The sequence below is a fragment of the Acipenser ruthenus genome, chromosome 51 (genome assembly GCF_902713425.1).
Source record: "Acipenser ruthenus chromosome 51, fAciRut3.2 maternal haplotype, whole genome shotgun sequence".
Lineage (NCBI taxonomy): Eukaryota > Metazoa > Chordata > Actinopteri > Acipenseriformes > Acipenseridae > Acipenser > Acipenser ruthenus.
This window is the reverse complement of record NC_081239.1, coordinates 6,900,123-6,919,277: the sequence shown is the minus strand read 5'-3', so window position 1 is coordinate 6,919,277 and position 19,155 is coordinate 6,900,123. Positions and strand designations below refer to the sequence as shown.

Below are 19,155 nucleotides of genomic sequence, written 5' to 3'. Positions count from 1 at the left end.
ATCAGTGATGACCAAGACATTCTGATATCCACCAATAGAACAGTCTAATTTTAGAAAGTCCATGGCTACCAATTCCAAAGGAGCAGAGGTCTTAATGCAAACCAAGGGGGCTTTTGTCGAATGTTCTGGAGCTTTTCTCAAAAAGCAGCAAGGGCATTGAGCACACCAGTTCTGCACATCTGTGGCCAGACGAACCCAATAAAAATGGCTGCGGATTAAGGAAAGCGTCTTATCAACGCCAAAATGCCCTGCACGGTCATAATACCATTCCCAGACCGCTTGCTTTTGGTGGGAGGGTAGCAACAATTGGTTTCTCAGCTCTTGGTCACCCAATTCTCTCACCTCTCTCCAAAGCACACCTTCCTTCACTTTCAACTGGCCCCACTGGCGCAACACCTCTAGGACAGGCCTTTCTTCTTGTTGGCGCTCTTGGGCATCATGCGGGCTCCCCCTTCGTACAAAATAAAGCACCCGACGTAAAACAGGATCCTCACCTTATTCAATACTCCACTGGTCCATCGTCCAGGCTGGGAGAGTAGAAGTTCCAACTTTATTCACATCGGCTTCCTCTATGGGTACTCTCTCCTCCCAACTTCTCAACGAGCCTCTCCCATGGGTACAACACGTCTGGACATCTGTAATAGAAACAGAATAAAATGCAGGAACTTCCACCTCTTCACGGTCCTTTAGATCTTCCAGACCCACTGGAATCCGTGACAAAGCATCTGCATTACTATTAATTCTTCCTGGCCTATACTTTGTCAAAGTTATAGCTAGCCAGACGAGCTGCCCAGCGTTGCTCCACTCCTCCCAGTTTGGCAGTCTGCAAATGAACAAGCGGGTTATTGTCAATGTACACCGTGAACTTTGACCCCATCAAATATTCACTAAATTTCTCTGTAATTTCCCATTTAAGTGCAAGAAGCTCTAACTTGAACGAACTATAGTTCACATCGTTCTTTTCAGCTGGGTGCAGGCTCCGACTTGCGTATGCAGTAACTCATTCTTGACCCTCTTGTTTCTTGGACAGAACTGCACCTAAGCCCCAGTTACTTGCATCTGTGTAGAGAAGAAAAGGAAGGTTAAAATCAGCAAAGGCCAACACAGGAGTAGTGGTTTGCACCTCTTTCAATCTTTGGAAAGCAGTCTCGCAATCCTCCGTCCATTCTTGCAACCGCTGTCCTTTTGGTTTTGTAGATGCACCCACTAGGAGCCCATGAAGTGGTGCTGCTACTTTAGCAAAACCTTGTACAAACCGTCTGTAATATCCAATAAAGCCCAGTAACAAAGTAAGAACGTAAATAGTGTTTTCACTCACCGTGTTTGTTCGTCTGTCTGTTTAAGTGTTTAGTACGTTTTGTTTGTCTATTTTATTTGGCGCAAGTGCCGTGTCCCGTGTTTTTGTCTGTTCCAACCTTTTATTTTCTGTTCTGTTATTAAATGCTGAGCGCGGTCACGCGCTCAGCTTAACCAAAACCCCAAATCTCTGTCTGTGTATTTCCTGCATCTGGTCTGACGCCACCCACTCCGGCCGTCTTTGTGACAATCACAGACAGCTCTGATCTTCTCTGGATCTGGAGCAACACCCTCGGTCGACACTATATGTCCCAAGTACTTAACCTGTGTTCTCAGCAAGGAGCATTTTTCAGGTTTTAGTTTTAGTCCAAATTGGGCCAGCCTAGAAAACACAAAGTCCAGATCTGTTAAATGGGTAATAAAATCTGCTGAATAAACAATAATGTCATCCAAATAAATCAACAAGCACTCGGTACGCCAATCACCCAGGCAACATTCCATTAAACGTTGAAAGGTTGCAGGAGCATTACATAATCCGAATGGCATCCGTTCAAATTCGTATAACCCCATTGGCATAGTAAAAGCAGTTTTCTCCCGGTCTTTAGGGTCCACTTTAGGGTCCACTTTTCTAACAAGAATAGGCGCTGCCCATGGACGATAACTTTTTCGAACCACTCCCTCGTCCAACATTCCCTCTAGCAATGCTGTTACTTCTAAATACATATTAGGTGGTATTTGCCTGTATCGCTCCCATACAGGTGCCGCATTATTAGTGTCAATTTGGTGTCTAACAGCTCTGGTACACCCATAGTCCCCCTCCTCTCTGGAGAAGACTGCCTGATGACGTTCCAACAGCTCTTCTAGTTGGGTATGCTGATCAGATGTCAGGTCTACTCCAGTCAAATCCACCTGCGTTGGCATGGCCGGGCCCGCATCGTGTTCCAGGGGGACCTGTTGTAAAGACACTTCGACCACCCTCTCCCCCGCAGAAACAACCTTCACATCATTCTCAGCAAAAACACTTCCAGGCTGTACAACAAATGCTTCCCCCAGCTTTTGATATTTCCTTAGATATACGGGGGCGTTTCCAGGATTACATATGCACACCGGTACTTTACCATGATTTACAATGGCGACAGTTCGGGCTACACACACTGTCTCTTGTTCTTGAAGAGGCTCTATGATACCTTCGTAATTCTGACCGCTCAGACCAGTTCTAGCCCTGCCATACACTACTACCTCACTTCTGCCTGGTATTTTCAGAGGATATTTATTGAAGGCGCGGACATACCCAACTCGGCCTTCAAGATTAGCAAAGCGAGCTTTTCGTTCACAGAGGGTCACTGCTTGGTTCCAGGCCTCACAATTATAAGTGTCAGTATCTGGAGAATTATTCTTGACCTGACTCCCCTGAAACAGTGCTTTCCAACAGTCACGGATAATGTTCATACCCAATAACCCGGGTGTCTTTGACAAGCAATGATCTTCCACCACAATTACTCCACACTGTGGCATCTGAACTCCCCCAACGGAGATCTGTAAGTGGACATAAGCAAGGTAAGGGATAATTAAACCATTGGCAGCACGGAGGGTCAACCATGAATTGGCATCTTGTAGCCGCGCTCAATGTTGGCCAAAGTGTTGCACAAATTCACTCTCTCTAATCATAGTTACTTGGGAACCAGTGTCTATCAAACAAGGTATTTTTACCCCTTCCATTTCTACTTCCACCATTGGTCGATCACCCAACATATTAAGGATCTTATCAGGCCCAAAACTAGTGTTACCCGCCATCTGGCCCACGATAGCAGGAGATTTTAGTTTAAAGCCGGCCTCTGGAACTCCGGTTGCTCCCATTCCTGCACCTTCGTTCCACATGACCAGGCTGCTGGCAGCGGTGGCAGACTGGACAGCCATCAATGAACTGGTCAGTATTCCTGGGACCTGGAGAGTACCGGCCCTCTCTCTGCACTGGCTGGGATCTCCTGGCTTCCAAAGCTGGGGAAGGCAAAGGTGGTAACTGCAACACTTGTGGCCCCAATGGATGTACAGCTGGGCCCCAGCGCTGCAACTCTGTGCGCAACTCTCCTAAAAGGTGGCAAGACAGTTGCTGCATCCATTTTTATTTTTGTGAAGGGATAGTGAATGCAAAATCTAAATTTAAAACAAAGTCCTTATTTATAACTGCCCAATCCTGCCGCACATACTCCAAAAGATGTAACCGATATTAACATCTATCACTGAAGGAATACATTTAAATTGTAGCCGCTACGCCACTCCCCAATATTAATAGGGAGAAAAGGAATCTTAATTAAGTTTCTTTTCTATTGGGCAAGGACTTAGTTTAGTTTAATAGCAGCATCACTTCCCAAACACAGAACCCAGAAGCCAAGTAAATTTATACAAAGTGTATTAACACAAAGGCAATTCCAGTTAAAAACAATTTAAAATGTAGCAGCAATTGTCTAGAGTTAGCAGCAATAAATGCAATGTAGAATATGGTTTTAATATAGCAGCAATGATATTAATGTATAAAAATGATTTCAAACAGCAGTAATCACAATGTCACAGCAATAGCTACATATCGCAACAATAGTCAAATTACAATTAAAAGGGCCAGCCCTTAGTAACAGTGTGATAACACGGCAAAACAAAAATCAATATCGAAAATAGTGCTTAACACAATCCATACATTCAAGTGAAAAAATAAAGAAAGAAACAGCAAAACGAGTCTCAAATACAACTCGTCCCAACAGGGAAATAACACAAAGCAAAATACATAAAGTGCACTTCTAGTAAAGTAATTAACTGCTATCAAGCTCTGGTACTTTAGACTGTAGACTATCATGACTACCTGTGGTCTGGTAATCAAATGCACAAACAACAATCGCCTTAAAATTACTAGTAAAACACACACATCATTGTGGTTGCAACAACCATAACAATAGTTAAAAGATAAACAAAAGCACAAACACAATACACCTTCCCCAATACAGAGCGTGGAGGCTAGAGTTGTTAGTAATAATTTGAATTTTGTACTAATCTCTACAGAATGCTTCAGCTGTAGATCTCAAGATCACCAATAACACAACCGGCAAAAACAGAGAGAACGTCTCAATGCAATCACACGGAAGCGAGTTTTCAAACACTCACGACAACACCACCCAATAATCCTAGCGTCTCCTGTTGCCTCTACACTCCGTTCACACAAAAAACTCTGTTTGAATAATGGTTGATTTGGTTTAAATATGTTTGGTACAAAGGGGAGACAATTAACAAGCTGCCGGTATGTTCTCAATTGGCACTTGTGCTCTTAAAAGCATAGCGTGCATTTACATTAAATAGGTTCTACATGAATGTGAGCATCTACCTTAGAATAGTGAAGATCTGAACCCATCCTGAAGGTTTGTAATTATTCACTCATTCCACAGGGGTCTGATAGAAAGTCCAGACATCAAGAGGTTGGTGAATGGAGCCTGGAAGTGTGTCGACACTCCATCATGGAGCTGGCAAAGGAGATGAACAGAGTCTTGAAGGTACAGAGAGGGAGGGGAGAGAGGGAAGGAGGGATAGAAGAGTGAGCAGTATTGGTTATTACAGAGAGGTGGAGAGGGTGTTGAAAAGGCAAGTCCTGAGGTTACAGGAGAGGAGAGAGGCAGAGGGGGAAGAAAGGGGCTAAAGTGGGGTGTCAGCATGTCATCGTGTCAGATAAAGCAAAAAGCTTAGGAATCTTGAAGGTACGGAGGGAGGGGTGTGTGTGTAGGGGGTGAGGGGATTGGTATTTAATGTAGCCAACAAAGACGTTCATGTATAGAATACGGAACAGAGTAGAAACATCATTGACAGCAACAATTAGGTGTAGTCCAAGTTTAATTGAATTCCCTTTTTAAATGGAATTAAGCAATAAAGAACACTGGCGTGTGATTTGAGGATTGTGAAAAGGATTGTGGGAAGAGACCGCAGGCTATTCATCATTTAAACCCCAGCAACACAAAAAACACACACGGCTCATCTTTGTACCTCTACTGAGAGCGTCTAGCAGTTCAATTCAAACCCACAGAGGCACCGATTCTAATAAACAAATGTAGTGTCCATCTGCATTCTATATGCCTAATATTCCTGACTACAGTACTACCAGTTTAACCTCGAGAGTCAGTGAGTATCTGTGTCTTAAATGAGTTACTGCTGTTTGAAATGCCAAAGAGTTCTATCTTAGCTTGAATTGTGGGATGCCGTTCCGTGCCATCTCTCCTGTAGGTGAAACCAGAAAACACATGAGATTATTATGCAGAGCTAACAAAGGAGTTAAACAGTGTCTTGAAGGTATAGAAAGAGGGAGGGTGAGGGGAGTGTGTGTGTGTGTTTGAAGGGGTGAGGGGAGTGTGTGTGTGTGTTTAAAGGGGTGAGGGGAGTGTGTGTGTGTGTTTGAAGGGGTGAGGGGAGTGTGTGTGTGTGTTTGAAGGGGTGAGGGGAGTGTGTGTGTGTGTTTGAAGGGGTGAGGGGAGTGTGTGTGTGTGTGTTTGAAGGGGTGAGGGGAGTGTGTGTTTGAAGGGGTGAGGGGAGTGTGTGTGTGTTTGAAGGGGTGAGGGGTGTGTGTGTGTGTTTGAAGGGGTGAGGGGAGTGTGTGTGTGTTTGAAGGGGTAAGGGGAGTGTGTGTGTGTTTGAAGGGGTAAGGGGTGTGTGTGTGTTTGAAGGGGTGAGGGGAGTGTGTGTGTGTGTTTGAAGGGGTAAGGGGAGCGTGTGTGTGTTTGAAGGGGTGAGGGGAGTGTGTGTGTGTGTGTTTGAAGGGGTGAGGGGAGTGTGTGTGTTTGAAGGGAAGAGGGGTGTGTGTGTCTTTGAAGGGGTGAGGGGTGTGTGTTTGAAGGGGTGAGGGGAGTGTGTGTGTTTGAAGGGGTGAGGGGAGTGTGTGTGTGTGTGTGTTTGAAGGGGTGAGGGGAGTGTGTGTGTTTGAAGGGGTGAGGGGAGTGTGTGTTTGAAGGGGTGAGGGGAGTGTGTGTGTGTTTGAAGGGGTGAGGGGAGTGTGTGTGTGTGTTTGAAGGGGTGAGGGGAGTGTGTGTGTTTGAAGGGGTGAGGGGTGTGTGTGTGTGTGTTTGAAGGGGTGAGGGGAGTGTGTGTGTGTTTGAAGGGGTGAGGGGAGTGTGTGTGTGTGTTTGAAGGGGTGAGGGGAGTGTGTGTGTTTGAAGGGGTGAGGGGTGTGTGTGTATGTGTGTGTGTGTTTGAAGGGGTGAGGGGAGTGTGTGTGAGTGTTTGAAGGAGAGAGGGGAGTGTGTTTGAAGGGGTGAGGGGAGTGTGTGTGTTTGAAGGGGTGAGGGGTGTGTGTGTGTTTGAAGGGGTGAGGGGAGTGTGTGTGTGTTTGAAGGGGTGAGGGGAGTGTGTGTGTGTGTTTGAAGGGGTGAGGGGAGTGTGTGTGTGTTTGAAGGGGTGAGGGGAGTGTGTGTGTGTGTGTGTGTTTGAAGGGGTGAGGGGAGTGTGTGTGTGTTTGAAGGGGTGAGGGGAGTGTGTGTGTGTGTTTGAAGGGGTGAGGGGAGTGTGTGTGTTTGAAGGGGTGAGGGGTGTGTGTGTGTGTTTGAAGGGGTGAGGGGAGTGTGTGTGTGTTTGAAGGGGTGAGGGGAGTGTGTGTGTGTTTGAAGGGGTGAGGGGAGTGTGTGTGTGTGTGTTTGAAGGGGTGAGGGGAGTGTGTGTGTTTGAAGGGGTGAGGGGTGTGTGTGTATGTGTGTGTGTGTTTGAAGGGGTGAGGGGAGTGTGTGTGTGTGTTTGAAGGAGAGAGGGGAGTGTGTTTGAAGGGGTGAGGGGAGTGTGTGTGTTTGAAGGGGTGAGGGGTGTGTGTGTGTGTGTTTGAAGGGGTGAGGGGAGTGTGTGTGTGTTTGAAGGGGTGAGGGGAGTGTGTGTGTGTGTTTGAAGGGGTGAGGGGAGTGTGTGTGTGTTTGAAGGGGTGAGGGGTGTGTGTGTGTGTGTGTGTTTGAAGGGGTGAGGGGAGTGTGTGTGTGTGTTTGAAGGGGTGAGGGGAGTGTGTGTGTGTTTGAAGGGGTGAGGGGAGTGTGTGTGTGTGTTTGAAGGGGTGAGGGGAGTGTGTGTGTTTGAAGGGGTGAGGGGTGTGTGTGTGTGTTTGAAGGGGTGAGGGGAGTGTGTGTGTGTGTTTGAAGGGGTGAGGGGAGTGTGTGTGTGTTTGAAGGGGTGAGGGGAGTGTGTGTGTGTGTTTGAAGGGGTGAGGGGAGTGTGTGTGTTTGAAGGGGTGAGGAGTGTGTGTGTGTGTGTGTGTGTGTGTTTGAAGGGGTGAGGGGAGTGTGTGTGTTTGGGGTTGACTTTCCTTCATTTACCTAACGAAGGAGTTAAACGTTGTCTTGAAGATACAGAGAGGCAGCTTTGACAGCAACAGTTAGGTGCAGTTTAGGAGTTTCTTTGTTGTTTCATTCCTGTTCAATTTCAATTAAAATCTGCGGTTTCTGCAGTGCTTGTGGTTAAATTCCCTATTTCAATGATTTTTTATTGATTGATTTCAGAACTCTGCCATACCTACCCCTGTGTCCAGTGAGGATACGTGCAGCCTGGAAGAGTGTCGCTGCTTCATCATGAAATGGACTGACGATTTGGACAAGCTGGTCCAGGTAAAGAGAGACACAGAGAATGAAGCTCGAAGTGGAGACAGAGTGCAGTGAGAGCTGAGAATCAGGTTCACAGACAGGGTGCAGTGAGAGCTGAGAATCAGGTTCACAGGCAGTGAGAGCTGAGAATCAGGTTCAAAGGCAGGGTGCAGTGAGAGCTGAGAATCAGGTTCACAGGCAGGGTGCAGTGAGAGCTGAGAATCAGGTTCACAGGTAGGGTGCAGTGAGAGCTGAGAATCAGGTTCAAAGACAGGGTGCAGTGAGAGCTGAGAATCAGGTTCAAAGACAGAGTGCAGTGAGAGCTGAGAATCAGGTTCACAGGCAGGGTGCAGTGAGAGCTGAGAATCAGGTTCACAGGCAGTGAGAGCTGAGAATCAGGTTCAAAGGCTGGGTGCAGTGAGAGCTGAGAATCAGGTTCACAGGCAGAGTGCAGTGAGAGCTGAGAATCAGGTTCACAGGCAGGGTGCAGTGAGAGCTGAGAATCAGGTTCACAGGCAGTGAGAGCTGAGAATCAGGTTCAAAGGCTGGGTGCAGTGAGAGCTGAGAATCAGGTTCACAGGCAGAGTGCAGTGAGAGCTGAGAATCAGGTTCACAGGCAGGGTGCAGTGAGAGCTGAGAATCAGGTTCACAGACAGGGTGCAGTGAGAGCTGAGAATCAGGTTCACAGGCAGTGAGAGCTGAGAATCAGGTTCACAGGCAGGGTGTAGTGAGAGCTGAGAATCAGGTTCACAGGGAGGGTGCAGTGAGAGCTGAGAATCAGGTTCACAGGCAGGGTGAGCTGAGAATCAGGTTCACAGGCAGGGTGCAGTGAGAGCTGAGAATCAGGTTCACAGGCAGGGTGCAGTGAGAGCTGAGAATCAGGTTCACAGGTAGGGTGCAGTGAGAGCTGAGAATCAGGTTCAAAGACAGAGTGCAGTGAGAGCTGAGAATCAGGTTCACAGGCAGGGTGCAGTGAGAGCTGAGAATCAGGTTCACAGGGAGGGTGCAGTGAGAGCTGAGAATCAGGTTCACAGGCAGGGTGCAGTGAGAGCCGAGAATCAGGTTCACAGACGGTGCAGTGAGAGCTGAGAATCAGGTTCACAGGCAGTGAGAGCTGAGAATCAGGTTCACAGGCAGGGTGCAGTGAGAGCTGAGAATCAGGTTCACAGGCAGGGTGCAGTGAGAGCTGAGAATCAGGTTCACAGTCAGGGTGTAGTGAGAGCTGAGAATCAGGTTCACAGGCAGGGTGCAGTGAGAGCTGAGAATCAGGTTCACAGGCAGGGTGCAGTGAGAGCTGAGAATCAGGTTCACAGGGAGGGTGCAGTGAGAGCTGAGAATCAGGTTCACAGGCAGGGTGCAGTGAGAGCTGAGAATCAGGTTCACAGGCACGGTGCAGAAGTAATACTCTTAAGGTCACACTTTGCAGAGTAATTTAGCAGTTTCCCATATTATTACATAGTGCTGCATGAAGGGATTTAATTATTCAGATGAAGCTCATCACTGGTGAGGCTCATTGGTTTTGATTGGGCTGATTGACCATTCCACGTGAAACAACTGAAGAAGATACTTTGAAGAAATTGTGAAGACACATTGTGAAGACACAACTTTGAAGACCCTTTGCACAGTAATTGTGTGGATTTCATGTTCTAAGAAAGCAGCACAAACCCAAGCAGCTGTTTCTTCACTCGTTTCACTGTGATGGTAAATCAGCTCAATCAACACCAGTGACCCTCACCTGATTGTAAGCAGCTTGATCCGAATAATACTTCTACCATGTGTTGTATTTGCTGTAATTTCCCATGCTTGCATGTGCCTTCACCATCTCATACAAAAGTAAACCTTTATAAGGGGCGTGATGAGGATGCAGACTGATGACCAAATGAATCAGTCAGTGAGCTACGTATTGCAAGTGTTATCCCCTCTGTTCTGCTGGCTGATTTCACAGAGAAGGGAAGCTGCTGCCCTGAGAACACTGATATACTGTTCTGTTCATAGACACCAAAGCAAAGCCAGAGTGCTGGGCAGGTTGAGCAAAGAAAAGGAGCAGAGCTGAGAAACAAAGAGGATCTACCAGGACCAGAGGGGGAGGAGCTGAGTGAGGGGGGGGGGCAGAACCAGGGGGAGGAGCTGGAACAAGAGGAGGAGCAAAGACTGAAGGACGGTCATGACATCATCATGGGGTGGGCAAGAGAGCTGAAGACAGTGCCAGAGGTAAGATTAACACATTTCAACAGCTAGGTCTGAACATACTGTCCATGAGTGCATCTCAAAAGAGGTTACTGTATCTCATTCCTACACACCCACACTGCTAGTGATCTATTCTGAACATACTGTCCATGAGTGCATCTCAAAAGAGGTTCCTGTATCTCATTCCTCCACACCCACACTGCTAGTGATCTGTTCTGAACATACTGTCCATGAGAGCATCTCAAAAGAGGTTCCTGTATCTCATTCCTACACACCCACACTGCTAGTGATCTGTTCTGAACAGGATATCTTTTTATTTTTCATTCATGAGTTAATCACTGCTATAATGAAAGTACATGCAGTCATTTGCTAATACAATGGGGATAGATTAATTTAGTAAATCTCGCCTCTAATATCAGGTTGTTTTTCACAGTGAGGCTCCATTTAGATTGGTATGCGATGTTGCCAGGGAGATAGCAGAGTGCTCTACTGTTTTGAATTCACAGCCATGGCAGGGATGTATGATACTGACATGCTTGTGTGATTCATTTCAAAACATTGCCCAAACCCTTCTCTAGAGTTCCTCACACACTGTGGTCTGGAGTGAACACCCCTTATCCTCTAATCTCTATTGTCTTTAACCAGAACTCTGTCTCAGCGGGGGAGGCTGTGGAACAGGGTCTTGCAGAGCTGGTGAAGGAGTGGAAACGAGGCAAGCTGAGGAACATCTTACCCATCATGGAGTTCATCATGTGGGCCCTGATCAAGAAGAAGACAGACAAGGTGAGAGCAGCGAGATAAACCCACAGCAGAACTCAGCTATATACTTGTACATGTGCTTTGTGTCACAGTGGAGCACACAGGGATAGGGAGATGCTCATTTCTATTCATTAGCAGACAAGCAATCATTTTATTAAACTGCACTTAATAATACTTTGCCCTGTGTTAATATCTGTGCTATTTGACAAATACGTCAACTACTACAAGTCTCTGTCAAATGGCACATATATATTAACACAGGGTAAAGTATAATGAAGTATAATTAATTGATAAAGAAGACACTCAGACAGTCACATATATTAACACAGGACAACGTATAATGAATTGACAGCTGGTACACATTTAGTTGTTTCTCTCTTGACTGTATTGTCGTTGTTTTTTAGGGAATGCTGAAATCTCAGAATATTGGTGAGTACGGCAAACCTGCAACATGTTATAATTCATCTCTGACCGTCCAAGCACAAATATTAAAATATTTAAACAAAAATAAACACTTGCTCGCAGAGCAGAAATAAAAAGGTTAAACAGAAACAAATCACGAACACAAAATAAATAACAAAACCCAGGTCAGGCTGAGCAAATGCCTTCACTGTTCCTGGAGTTTTAAGTTTCGTTTTGTTTCTCTCCTCTCGTTCTCTCCTCTCGCTCCAAACACCCACACCGAGCTAGAGAGCTGCAGGCTTTTTATAACAGGTGACCATCTCCCGATTAGCAACAAATTAAATCACTTAATTAATTCGGGAGATGGGCACCTTCTGCACGAGTTTTAATTATGTTGTGGATGGGGCTAAACAAAACAAACCGGCTACGCCGTCAAAATACAAACAATAACAAAACATACGGCGCTCGCCGTCATATAAATACAATAAAACAAATCATAAAACAAAACAAATACAAAATACACTGCATTCTAAAAATAAACAAAACAATGTACAGGGCTGCTCGCCCTGTTGCACGTTCATATAAGTTATAGCAATACCTGGAAGATGTTTGGACCTTGCTGTGCTGTTTCACTTGAAATAACTTTCAGGACTTTTTTTGGCAGTTTTACTGTCCAAAAGCTTGGTGGTGTTTTCATTTTTGGCTTCACTCTGTATTTCTATGAGTGTATCTATCATTATTACTCAAAGCTTGGTGTTATTGTTTCATTTTTGGCTGCAGTCCCTGAATTAGCGCCTTCATTCTTTCCAGTCAGGTAGCACCATGATAAACTTCAATAGATGCACCTATTATTCTCAATGAAGAGTTTCCCTGAGCTCACTTTTCCACACGTAGCTGCTCAGGCTGCTAGGAAACGGTCTGCCTGGTTCAAGTGCAGCCGTGTCACTTGGGATGAATGAACTCAATGGCCCGTCGGTTTAGACATGTTTTTTTGTATTTTATACACTATTAAATCGTTTTTTATTTCTGTAAATGCTACTGCAAGGGTAATTGTAAACAGAACATGAATTACCAAGACCAGTCAGAACCAGTGTGCAGTTGTCATCTCTTGCCCTTTTCTAAACCAGAAGCCTGGTCTCTCTGAACTATCATTCTGGCACTGTGTGCTGTTGTTTTATTAATTCATTCAGGTTTTTATGTTACTGTAATAATCGAAAAAAAAGACTTACAAACACAGCTGAATTATTAAAATAATAAAAAAGCGTCTCTAAAAGAAATAAAACAGCATTTCACCTTTCTTTTTTTAATAAAGGCGTATTGTTGTTGTTGTTGTTGTTGTTATTAGTTTTAATAACTGTTTGATTTGCTGTGTGTAGACTAGACATTATTTTTATATTTTATTTTGTCTGTATTTATCCTTTTATTCTCGACTGTGGTCAGGACCACCCATCTTGAGAAGGCATCTCTTGATAAATAATTAGCAATGTTTATAATAATCATGATTCTCAGTATTGATATCCTCACTAGTCATTTTAGAACAGCGCTAGCCTGAGTGTCGTTCTCCTCCAATGACAAGGAGGCAGTATTTGAGTGACAGGTCACTTCTTCTGAGGGGAGCAGGTTCATCTTGATTCCTGCTGTCTTTTGAACACAAGTCGATGTTATTTCAAGTTGCACTTTAACGGGTGGAATTGTATTAACGGGATGGAAATTGAAAATCCATGAAGGATTCACTCAGGGAACCCAACAAGGAGACGGGTCTCTCCGAAATGAGAATCACAAAACACAGCATGGGAACTTTCACAAGCAAAACACAGCATGGGAACTTTCACAAGCAAAACACAGCATGGGAACTTTCACAAGCAAAACACAGCATGGGAACTTTCACAAGCAAAACACAGCATGGGAACTTTCACAAACAAAACACAGCATGGGAACTTTCACAAGCAAAACACAGCATGGGAACTTTCACAAGCAAAACACAGCATGGGAACTTTCACAAGCAAAACACAGCATGGGAACTTTCACAAGCAAAACACAGCATGGGAACTTTCATAAGCAAAACACAGCATGGGAACTTTCACAAACAAAACACAGCATGGGAACTTTCACAAGCAAAACACAGCATGGGAACTTTCACAAGCAAAACACAGCATGGGAACTTTCACAAGCAAAACACAGCATGGGAACTTTCACAAGCAAAACACAGCATGGGAACTTTTACAGGGAAGGTAGCATTGTTAATAATTGAAAACGAATGCTTGAACAACAGTATGAAGTTTAGACTGTGATACTGGATCTTTTAAAGAGATTCATCTGTACTTCCAGCTGGAATATTGATTCAATTCTTTGCCGACTCTGTCTTTATCTCTTCACACAGGTGCTGGGAGATGCATCCCTGATTCAGGTATTTATCACTGTTGCAGTTTTGTTGATTTTCAGGTGTTGCATTCTACTGTTAAGAATATTTCATCGATTTTTCTTTCATTTTTTCTAGCCTGGCAGTGGATTCACAAGGCATCAGGTACTCTTTAAGTTTACTATGTGTTGCTGAAGTCTGATATTTCTGATTGATTTTTGGTATAACCGTTTTTTCTAGTACAGAGGGACAGCCCACTGTCAACAACTGATTTAATTTGGTCGTTGACAGTGGGCATCTCCTCTCTGCTCTACAGTTTTTTTAAAGCCATGTTTTCCCCTCTCTCTCTTTTCTTCCCATCCTCCCTCTCCCTCTCTTACACCCTTCCCCTTTTCACTACCGCCTCCTCCTCCTCCTCCTCTTCTCTCCTTTTCTCCCTCATCTCTTCCCCTTCCTTCTGTTTTACTGTCCTCCCTCTCTGCTCTCTTCCCCTGCCACGCCTCTCCCCCTCTCTATTCACCTCCTCTTTTCTCTCTTCTCCTCTCCCCCTCTCTCTTCACCTCTCCCCTCTTCCCCTGCCTCTCCTCTCCCCCTCTCTCTTCACCTCTCTCCTCTCTTCCCCTGCCTCTCCTCTCCCCCTCTCTTCACCTCTCTCCTCTCTTCCCCTGCCTCTCCTCTCCCCCTCTCTCTTCACCTCTCCCCTCTTACCCTGCCTCTCCTCTCCCCCTCTCTCTTCACCTCTCCCCTCTCTTCCCTTGCCTCTCCTCTCCCCCTCTCTCTTCACCTCTCCCCTCTCTTCCCTTGCCTCTCCTCTCCCCCTCTCTCTTCACCTCTCCCCCTCTCTTCTCTCTTCTCCTCTCCCCCACTCTCTTCACCTCTCCCCTCTCTTCCCCTGCCTCCTCTCCCCCTCTCTCTTCACCTCTCTCCTCTCTTCCCCTGACTCCTCTCCTCCTCTCTCTTCACCTCTCCCTGTCTCTTCCCCTGCCTCCTCTCCACCTCTCTGTTCACCTCTCCCATCTCTTCCCCTGCCTCTCCTCTCCCCCTCTCTCTTCACCTCTCTCCTCTCTTCCCCTGCCTCTCCTCTCCCCCTCTCTCTTAACCTCTCTCCTCTCTTCCCCTGCCTCTCCTCTCCCCCTCTCTCTTCACCTCTCCCCTCTCTTCCGCTGTCTCTCCTCTCCCCCTCTCTCTCTTCACCTCTCCTCTCTCTTAAAGATGCTCATGTAGTTCATTGGAAGTGGTTTGAGGTTCAAGCCCCAAGTCTTTTGTTTGTACTCCGGATGTTTCTCTAAACATCAGCTTTGTCATTTAAGAATAGGGGTTAGTCTGTGGCTTTGCTGAATAATGGTTCAGATTCAATTGAAATCTATTCTGGAAATCCCTCTTTCTCTCCTCCCTCTCTCTCTCTTTCCCCTCTATCCTCTCCTTTTCCTCACATGGGTGCTCGTCCCAGGTGGCAGGTATATATTAGATATAGAACCGATATCCAATTGTGATGAAACTTGGTACGGGCATTCTGTAGAAAAATTACTAAGAGTATCATAACTTGGAGCCTGTGCAATCTCTCCCTCATCCCCTAACCCCATCTCTCTTTAACCTCCCATCTCCCAGCCCCTCTCTTTCTCCCTTTCCCCTCCTCTACTAACCCCCTCTTTCTCTCTCCCTCTCTCCCAGGTGTCAGGTATATACTATGTGTTACACTTTTACATACATCTAGGTAACCACTTATCTGATTGGTGTTTCAGAATTTGGATCTGGTATCCCCTCTTTTTCTCCCTATCCCTTTCTGCCTAACTTTCTTACAGTATTCCCCCTTTACCTCTCCCTCTCTGCCTCCCCCTCCCTCTCCCTCCCTCTCTCCCCCTCTCTCTCTCTCTCTCTCTCTCTCTCTCTCTCTCTCTCTCTCTCTCTCTCTCTCTCTCTTTCTTTACACTCTGGGATCTGTCAGTGATCTCCGGGTAACTCAGCTTATTATCACTGATCATAATTAAATCCCAGTCTTCATATTTCACTTTAGGCCGGAGGGTTCCAATTCACTAAAAAGTCCCGCCCTGCCAGCGCTATCATTGGCTGCTTCAAGATTTATTAAAACAAAATGGAGAGTGATAGGTGGAATCACTCCAGTTCATAACATCAATCATTTCTTTAATGGACACTTGAAGCATCCAATGATAGCAGGGATCTCGGTTTAGCTGTCCACTCAGAGAAGAGGGGTGTAGTTGCGGGGAGTGGCATTGTGAAAGCTCACTGACGCTTCACTTCCCAGACTGAGCGCGGATGAGAGGAGGAGTCGATGCTTGAGAGCCGTTACATTTAAACATGAGTTTAAAAAATACATTTACTTCAGCATTCTACTGAAAATAACATGTTGTTCCCTCAGTTATATCCTTCTATAGATACTGTTGTGCTGTCAAGCTAACGTGTTTAACAGCACTGATACAGTGAAGAAGTGTTTTGTTTCTTGCTTTTGAATCCCCAGGGCTGGAATGTGGTGGTAGGATATTGAAATAAACAGACTGTGAGATGATTTGTTAAATTGTAATAACCAGCAATCCGGACTCCTAGTTAAACATTCAGATACTCTAGTTGTTGTCTCTGACACTGCCATTAACCCTTTAAGGACGTGATGGTGTAACACGATCATACTGAAGTGTCATTCTGGGCCCGTGATCGGGTAAACACGATTAAAACACACTTCGTTTCTTTCACTTGCTGGGACACCATACTGTGCAGTACAGCTTGTTAACGCATGTCGTTGGATAGGGGAGGGGTTGAACTTCACTGCCTGATTGGTTGTTTATTCGTGTGATGTCACTGAGACGGGCATTTCATTTGTAAAGGGCGGAGACATTTCATAGCAACACGCAGAGACAAAACATGACACAGGAACTTGTTTACAGCAAAGAAAATAACCGGGAAAAACTATAAATTCAATATATTTGACTTATACTTATATTAGAACATTTATTCTGTCTCGTGTTTTAATACAATGTGCCTATAGAAAGTCTACACCCCCTTGAACTTTTTTCACATTTTGTCGTGTCAGTGCCTCAGAGTTTCATGCATTTAAATGAGGATTTTTTCCCACTTATCTACACACCATACTCCACACTGTTAAGGGGAAAAAAGTTTTTATTGAGAAAAAAATTATATATTGAAAATACAAAACTGAAAGATCATAATTGGATAAGTCTCCACCCCCCTGAGTTAATACTTGGTGGAAGCAATTACAGCTGTGAGTCCGTTGGGATAAGTCTCTACCAACTTTGCACACCTAGATTTGGCAATATTTGACCATTCTTCTTTACAAAACTGTTCAAGCTCTGTCAAGTTCCTTGGGGAGCGTTGATGGACAGCAATCTTCAAGTCATGCCACAAATTTTCGATTGGATTTAGATCGGGCCTCTGACTGGGCCACTCAAGGACATTTACCTTTTTGTTCCTTAGCCACTCCAGTGTAGCTTTGGCTGTGTGCTTTGGGTCATTGTCATGCTGAAAGGTGAACTTCCGTCCCAGTTTCAGCTTTCTTGCAGAGAGCAGCAGGTTTTCCTCAAGGACTTCTCTGTACTTTGCTCCATTCATTTTCCCTTCTATCCTGACAAGTGCCCCAGACCCTGCCGATGAGAAACATCCTCATAACATGATGTTGCCACCACCATGCTTCACAGTAGGGATGGTGTTCTTTGGGTGATGCGCTGTGTTGGGTTTGCGCCAAACATAACGCTTTCCATTCAGGCCAAAAAGTTCCATTTTAGTTTCGTCAGACCACAAAACTTTTTGCCACATGGCTACAGAATCTCCTGAATGTTTTTTTGCATACTTCAAACGGGATTCAAGGTGGGCTTTCTTGAGCTTCCTTCTTGCCACCCTACCATACAGGCCAGATTTGTGGAGTGCTTGGGATATTGTTGTCACATGCACACTTTGACCAGTCTTGGCCATAAAAGCCTGTAGCTCTTGCAAAGTTGCCATTGGCCTCTTGGTAGCCTCTCTGATCAGTCTCCTTGCTCGGTCATCCAGTTTGGAGGGACGGCCTGATCTATGCAGGGTCTTGGTGGTGCCATACACCTTCCACTTCTTAATAACCATCTTGACCATGCTCCAAAGGATATTCAACGCCTTTGATATTTTTTTATAGCCATCCCCTGATCTGTGCCTTTCAACAACTTTGTCCCGGAGTTCTTTTGAAAGCTTCTTGGTGCTCATGGTTGAGTCTTTGCTTTAAAATGCACTACCCAGCACAGGGAACCTACAGGAACTGCTGAATTTATCCTGAAATCATGTGAATCACTGCAATTTAACACAGGTGGAGGCCACTTAACTTGGTGTGTGATTTTGAAGGTGATTGGTTACACCTGAGCTAATTTAGGATTGCTATTACAAGGGGGGTGGACACTTATCGAACCAAGCTATTTCAGTATTTATTTTTAATTCATTTTCTACAAATTTCCAGAACATTTTTTTCACTTGGAAGTTGTGGGGTAGGATGTGTAGATAAATAATAAAAAAAAATGTATGCATTGTAATTCCAGGCTATAAGGCAACAAAAGGTGAAAATTTTGAAAGTGTAGACTTTCTATAGGCACTGTATATGTTTTTACAACATTTCTAAATATCAAACGAGTGGATATAAGGGTTCATGTTTCAGGAATTACATTTATTTATTATTTTTTCCTTATTGCTGATAATAATGGAGTGAAGAACTATTATTTTATTTATACATATTTATTTTGAGTAAATAATCGAGAGTAGTGTCCATTATTATTATTTATTTCTTAGCAGACGCCCTTATCCAGGGGACTTATAATTGTTACAAGATATCACATTATTTGTACATACAATTACCCATTTATACAGTTGGGTTTTTACTGGAGCAATCTAGGTAAAGTACCTTGCTCAAGGGTACAGCAGCAGTGTCCCTTACCAGGGATTGAACCCACGACCCTCTGGTCAAGAGTCCAGAGCTCCCTAACCACTACTCCACACTGCTCTCATTATTGCTTCTAAAGACCCTGAGGATAAACGTGTATTCTGTCAATGCAATCACTCAAGTGAAACAGTGTCTTGTAATTTGCCCAAACATCAATATTTTTCAACAAAACTTTCAGGAAGTATTGTAAGGTCCCTCGGGTCATAGAATAAGACATTTTTATACATGTATCTCTAAGCAGAATACATGATAAAAATGATAGAAAAATACTTAACGTTAAAAAAAGAAAAGAAATGAAATATCGTTTTGAATAAAAAGTGAAAAGCTTGTCTGGTTTCTGAAGTGCTTTATAATGCTCCCCAGAGTGTGCAGAAAAAAAGAACAGTTCCAAGACGCTACCGTAAAAAATAGATGTTTAGTGAATTTTTATAAGAAGAGAGTCAAATACTGCTAAAAAAGGGTTAACCACATTATAAATGATTGGTCCTTAAAGGGTTAACCACATTATAAATGCTTGGTCCTTAAAGAGTTAAGCAGTGCTGCTTGTGAGCGTGGGCTTCCACAGTTTAAAAACCAAATATCGATCCCGCCTGTCAGCCTCAGTCTGCCCTGATCCACATTCATGTGTGTAAGATGACACTGAA

At 44.6% G+C, this 19,155-nt stretch overlaps 1 protein-coding gene across 1 annotated transcript in view; it reads left to right on the top strand.

The window, feature by feature from the left end:
• LOC117965860 (E3 ubiquitin-protein ligase TRIM39-like) overlaps positions 1–19,155 on the top strand; it is a 38,906-nt gene that overhangs the window by 11,221 nt on the left and 8,530 nt on the right. The window contains exons 5-11 of the mRNA XM_059015735.1: positions 4,728–4,832; positions 7,797–7,901; positions 9,873–10,088; positions 10,710–10,847; positions 11,228–11,252; positions 13,606–13,632; positions 13,723–13,749. Coding sequence (XP_058871718.1) covers positions 4,728–4,832; positions 7,797–7,901; positions 9,873–10,088; positions 10,710–10,847; positions 11,228–11,252; positions 13,606–13,632; positions 13,723–13,749 — 643 coding nt within the window. The remainder of the gene's footprint in view (positions 1–4,727; positions 4,833–7,796; positions 7,902–9,872; positions 10,089–10,709; positions 10,848–11,227; positions 11,253–13,605; positions 13,633–13,722; positions 13,750–19,155) is intronic.